At 39.5% G+C, this 6,115-nt stretch overlaps 1 protein-coding gene across 1 annotated transcript; it reads right to left on the bottom strand.

The window, feature by feature from the left end:
- Positions 1-249: 249 nt before the first annotated feature.
- Positions 250-5,786, bottom strand: creld2 (cysteine-rich with EGF-like domains 2). Its single transcript, XM_026922741.3, has 10 exons — positions 5,426-5,786; positions 5,215-5,297; positions 4,322-4,432; positions 4,100-4,191; positions 3,847-4,023; positions 2,378-2,476; positions 2,128-2,211; positions 1,527-1,622; positions 1,280-1,420; positions 250-585 (listed from the first exon to the last, which is right to left on the bottom strand). The coding sequence occupies exons 1-10, from the start codon at positions 5,552-5,554 to the stop codon at positions 506-508; spliced, it is 1,092 nt and encodes a 363-aa protein (XP_026778542.3). The 5' UTR covers positions 5,555-5,786; the 3' UTR covers positions 250-505.
- Between the last annotated feature and the right edge of the window lie 329 nt (positions 5,787-6,115).

Below are 6,115 nucleotides of genomic sequence, written 5' to 3'. Positions count from 1 at the left end.
AGAAACTCTTAATGGTAAGATTCTTTTCCAGTGTGGCCAGGGAGAAAGAGAAGGGGTAAAAAACTAAAAATAGTTTAACCAAAAGACCCAAAGCATACCATTAATAGATTTCATTTTTCTTTTTAATGCCATATTATATTATTCCTCATTCTCTCATACGAAGTATATGCAAATACCCCAAACTGTCAGGACTAACTGACAAAGTGACTAACTTTGATTTAGGAAATCCTACACAAAATGAACACAATAGACAGTGTGGTGTGACTTTATTTTACTTCACAAATAAAGGAAGAAAAAAAATGATTAAAAAAACCAGACTACAGCCTTTTCTCATTTGAGCAGCAGTGCTGGGTTTGACATCATCCCATTTTCCACCGGAATAACGAGTTGTCCATGTTCCCCAGGTATATAAGTGCAGTTTGTCAAGTATATACAGTAAATACCATGTGGTGGATCAGAGCCATTACTGACCCCTAGTGGCTGACTCAAGAACTCCAGCAACAGTTCACAGGTCTTGGTGTTCTGGTAAAAATTTTTCTGTGTTGATGTCCTCGGTATCCTCAGCAGGTCCTTCCTGACTGTCCTCTGAGGACACAAAATAGGACAAAATAAGTCTCATAAAGTCTGAGAAAAGTAACAAGTGAAAGCTGACCTAATAATAATAATAACAATAATAATAATAATAAAAAAATTTAGATAGCACTTTCTCAAACTCAAACAGTCCAATAGCAAGCAAATAACAAATAATGATCACGTACAAACATCTGATAAAACAAGATATAATAGAATAAGCACAGCATCATGTGATTATTTTATAAAACAGAAGGTTTGTACATGTTGAATATTCCTGATTCAACCCACTTGCGCTGTTGTGTTTAGTTCTGCTTGACTGGTGTGGCATGGGATGTTAGTCAAGCATGCTTAGGTTAGGACAGTTGGTCAGATCAGCAGTTTCTGATCATATTCCTATCTTTTTTTTTTCCCCATTTAGGAACTGCTGGATATTTACAACACTTGTAGCTAGTATCATAGAAACATTTTTACATTTGATGTTGTTGTCTGAGACCTAAAAACTGTAAGTATCATTCATCACTGGATTGAAAACTAATATATATATATATATATATATATATATATATATATATATATGTGTGTGTGTGTGGGTGTGTATGTGTGTGTGTGTGTGTGCGTGTGTGCGTGTATGTTACACATGCTAGATCTGAAAAATAACAGCCTCAGATAAATAGCTATATCTTTTAAGGTCAATTATAAAAGATACCTGGTTGTGCTTGCTGAACACACACTCCATCTTGCTCCTCGAAGCCACCTGCGCACTGACACTTGTAGCTGCCGTTAGTGTTGACGCACTCCTGGTGTTCCTCTGTACACACTGCGTCAGGCAGCTCGCACTCATCCACGTCTGAGAAAGAAAGAACAAAGCGGTAACAATTAACCTTATCCAATCTATAAAGCACAAAACAAACACACTGATAAAGTTAAAGCTGACGTTGGAGCTTGATGTGTACCTGTGCAGGTGCCCTCTTCGTCCTTGTGGCCTTCGGCACAGGCCAGGCAGTTCCCAGGTCCTGGCCCTTTGCAGCCTGAACATCTACTGTCACACACTGTGGTAGAGAAAAGAACGATCAACACAGTGAGTCTACACGCATGCAAAACTATATCCAAATGCCAACACTGCTAACAAGAAAATCTTAGCAGGCAGAGAAAAAGATACATAATAACAGCATAAATAATAAACAGCAGCAACAACAACAACTACCCTGCATTTTTACCCAAGAAAAAGAGAATATAGTCCCGCCCTCTTGTTTGTTTTATTGGTTCACAAAACCGAGGGTCACAAATTCACCTAGATAAAGTTGGTGAGAAGTGAAAATAACCATTATCAGAAGCAAATGGTAGTTAGAAAGCAAATGGACTTTCACATCCTGCATCCTTGCCCCTTCATTTTATTCACATTTTGTCTGACTAAGAAAGCAAATAGTTTAGCTTTAAGTAGTTTTCTCCCATATCAAGGCATCATAAAAATATATACATAAATCCTACACAGCTAAAGCCTAGCTGTTGGCACCTTTGTGTGTAATACCAAGAACTGAAGAAGTGTTAACTAACCACTGCAGGAATATGAGCCATCTGTGTTAAGGCAGTATTCCTTGTCTTTGCATGGAGGAGGGTCTTTGGAGCACTCGTCAATGTCTGAAAGAATGTAGAAAAGCAAGAGATGAGATCACTCTGGGACACATGTTAGGATCTGAGTCTAAATTCTCCTCTAAAGGTGCATGTGTGTGCTGACACTAGCCTGGAATACCAGCAGAGTAAAAGAGTAAAATGAGGATATCTACATCAAAGAAATGTTTCTCACCAATGCATGCTTCTTCCTCATCTTCTTCCCAGCCATCTCTGCAGTCCGCGCAGGCCTTATTAGTAGCTCCAGTGCAGGTCGTGCAAGATGAGTGACACTCTGCAAACAGGATCACAACCCACAAGCCAGTTGCACCAGCTAAACTCAGGTTCCATTGTAAGTCAATTGAATCGCTAGCCCAGGTGCCCAGGACAAGTACATTACGTATCCAGGCTATCAGTTTTTCATTCACAGTTGCCCAGTCGGCAAACAGCGCGAGTAGGCTGTTATTATAACTGTCACCAGTGTTTTTACTTCACTCATCCAACCACCAGAGAAAGAACAAAAAAAATCTAAGCCGCAAATATCATCTCGCAGATGACAACTTTGTTTGTTTAGTTTGCTTAAATGTAACACTTTCAGTTTGGTTTATATATTTCTTGGTGCTGTCAGTAACTTTAATTTGCGGCTGGGGGTGGAATATTAATTAGCTTGATCAGATGCGAGGTGATATTTCTCAGAGTGTGGAAACAGTGACAAAACTGAACAACATACAGTACAGTGCAGCACAACAACTGTATTACAAAAACCTATGAGACTATGGCTACAGAAAATCCCTTCAGGATTTATTTTCTATAGACTGTATTAATGCACATTATTAGCTCATCATGTTTTTCATTTAAATTATGTTCTTTGCCACTTTTTAGCCTAGGAAGTTAACTGAATGTAGATAATAATTCATAAATCATGATTATTACACTATTGTGTCACCAGCAGCAGCTCTCAGTAATGTGATCCAACAAAAACATGAAAGCCTACATCCATGAGTTGGCAGAAGGAAAGGTACCTAACATACCTCTGTTCCAACATGTGCTTTACTAGCAACTGACTACGCTAAAAAGTGGCAGTAGCTCACCAGCTGGCCATATAGACAGTGCATTAGAACAGGCACAGACGTGTTCATAAACGGGTTATTATCCTTTTCTTAAAAAAAAAAAAAAAAAAAAAAAAAAAAAAAAAAAAAAAAAAATCATGTCTTTTTGCGCCCTGACAAAATGTCATCACGTCTTCGCCATTGTTTGGCAATGAGCTGTTTTTTTTTCTCTTTACATCACATATAAAAGATATTATTGGAGTCTGTTTAGCATCTTAATCTTAATATCTTAATTTTCTCTCAGCATTTTTAAGCACAGGATCGCTTGCATGATGTGCTAGCAGGAATGATTTAACCATACACTGTACTTTATTTTGTCTGTTTTGTCAGTGTTTCCACATACCTGTGTGTTCCTTATTCTGAAAAGATTGTCTGTCATCCGTGCGTGCTTGTTAATCCGCCTAGTAAAACCTGCTGTGTGTAGTTACACCACTGTGAAGCACATCATCTTTAAATATACAAATAAAAAGAATTGTTATATGCCTCAAGCTGGGTTATGTTTGAGAGTCATGATACCTTATTGTTATCAGTTTACACTGGCCTTAATGATCTTTACCTTTGCACAAGGAGAAGGTGTCGTTCCTCTCCTCACTGAAATATCTCTCGGCACAGTCCAGGCAAAACTCGCCTTTATATCCACCGTCACAAGTGCACTTGCCGCTTCCTCCCCTCGTCCCGTCACCATCACATTTACCGTTTCCATGGCAAGGTCTGTCAGATCCTCCTACACAGGCTGAGTGAACACAAGTAAATGTAACTTAACAAAAAGGATACCATTAAACAAAGCAGAAGCAAATGTACTGACTTACAGTTACAATCTGGTCCAAATGTTCCTTTAGGGCAGCACACTTTGATTGTTTCAATACAAAACCATTTATGCAGATCCGGGTGCTTTGATTTCCTGCAACCAATTAACATGGAATTACAGTGAAGCAGTTAGTAGACTATGGAGAGTGTGCATTTTACAAATTAAATATTAATTAAACAAAAAATGCTGGATGTTATTCAGGAGGTGGATCTCAAATCCTGACCTCTTGAACCACCAAGTCTCAAAGTGCTCCTCGTATTCTTCTACCATGTGGTTACACTCGAAACTGCTGCTCTCACACAAGCCCTCCAGAATCTCCACCAGACGAATCTCACTGGAAACACAGGGAAGACGGCGTCACTCAGGGATGTCAAGTCAAGTGGCTTTACAGTCATTTCAACCACATACAGCTAGATAGTACACAGTGAAACGAAACAACGTTCCTCCAGGACCAAGGTGCTACATAAAACAAACACAGAACTACAGGAGACTACATATATTTACATAAAGTGCACAGTGCAAACATGTACAGATGGCACAAGACAGTACAAAACTACCAAGACAAGAGTGGGTACAGTAAATTACAGTGTAGCGCTGACTAGTTCTAGTGGAAAGTGAATCAGATGACAGTAGTGCAAAAGAGTAACAATATAAATTGCTGTAAATGTAAACATAAGGAGTAGCAGCCGGGTAGAGACTATAAAGATAATATACAGTATATAATAAATATTTGTAGCAGCAGAAATTGAATACGGAGATGTGCAAAAATTGCAAAGAGGATGGCGTGATGTTCAGTTGTGTGTGTGTGTGTGTGTGTGTGTGTGTGGTGTCAGTCCAGTCTCTGAGTGTTGAGGAGTCTGATGGCTTGGGGGAAGAAACTGTTGCAGTCTGGCTGTGAGGGTCCGAATGCTTCGGTACCGTTCGCCAGGAGTGTGAAGAGTTTGAAATCACAGCATACAAACCATGTCAACAGTGTACACACACAATGCATGATGATGGATGCATGAACAGGTAGCAGAAGAACACAAATCACAAACTTTACATGCATGCAGACTCAACTTTTAAAAGGTGCATTTCACAAAAGTTGAAGCAAATCTGTAGTGAACTCTGTCTCACCTGCTCTCATACTTTGACAGCTTCCTTTCTTCCCATGCTGTATTTCCACCACCAAAGTTTTTCTTTGCAGTTTTTTCAAACCCCTAGATGAATAAAAGCCAGTAGATAAGTTGATGATTTTAGTGACTGAACTAAACACCTCTGCAGAGTCTGACACTTCAGGCTCATCCAAAACTCTTGCACGTGCACAACCACACAGTACAGGACCTACCTTGTCGAAATTGTCAGTTATTTGTTTACAGGTGGAACACAGAGCCCCAATATCCTTTGCGTGGCCATATCCAAGGGATAAAACAAAAAGAAGACAGAAGAGCAGACTGACCGTGTCAGACAGTGGCATGTTTACAGAAGCTGGCTAACTACCAAACTCCAAAAATCATGATAACATAAAGGTACTATAAAGGAAGAAAAGCAGACAAAGCCAAAACGTTTTATATCATCAACCCCCCAGTCAACAAGTAGCTTCCATCATCAGGAAACTGTACCCGCTAGTGGACAGCTATGTATACTGATGGATATGCAAAGCTTCACTCTCATGCCGGCTACCAGCGCTGTTCCACTTCCGCATTAGTTCCCTTGTTACGATTGTGGCTTCTTCTGATTGGATGACTTCTCCATCAGTCAAAGGAAGAGCCAATCGGATGCCGCCACGCGCGGGCCTTCCATTTCAAACCGCGTGCGAGGCGTTGGATTTGTCGCGTGTTAAAGTCCTCACAGGTCTGCTTTAGTAAAACACTGCAACATGTGAAAACTATCAGGCTTTTAAACATTTATAATACTTATAATGACGGCAAGGTGTACAACACAATTCTCAACAAGATCACTATTTAAATCTAAAACTTTTTTAGAGTGTCTGGAGGCTTGGTATATTTATTTTTTATTAAAGAACCATTTTCAGGCA

Source organism: Pangasianodon hypophthalmus, chromosome 18 (assembly GCF_027358585.1).
Source record: "Pangasianodon hypophthalmus isolate fPanHyp1 chromosome 18, fPanHyp1.pri, whole genome shotgun sequence".
Taxonomy (NCBI): Eukaryota; Metazoa; Chordata; class Actinopteri; order Siluriformes; family Pangasiidae; genus Pangasianodon; species Pangasianodon hypophthalmus.
The sequence above is the reverse complement of the archived record's forward strand: the minus strand, read 5'-3'. Positions and strand labels throughout refer to the sequence as shown.

Coding starts and splice junctions, on each gene's coding strand:
- creld2 (XM_026922741.3), bottom strand. CDS start 5,554: ATGCCACTGTCTGACACGGTCAGTCTGCTCTTCTGTCTTCTTTTTGTT. Junction 4,433..5,214: donor CTGTCAAAGTATGAGAGCAG/GTGAGACAGAGT, acceptor CTGTGTTTCCAG/TGAGATTCGTCTGGTGGAGA. Junction 4,192..4,321: donor GAGACTTGGTGGTTCAAGAG/GTCAGGATTTGA, acceptor AATTGGTTGCAG/GAAATCAAAGCACCCGGATC.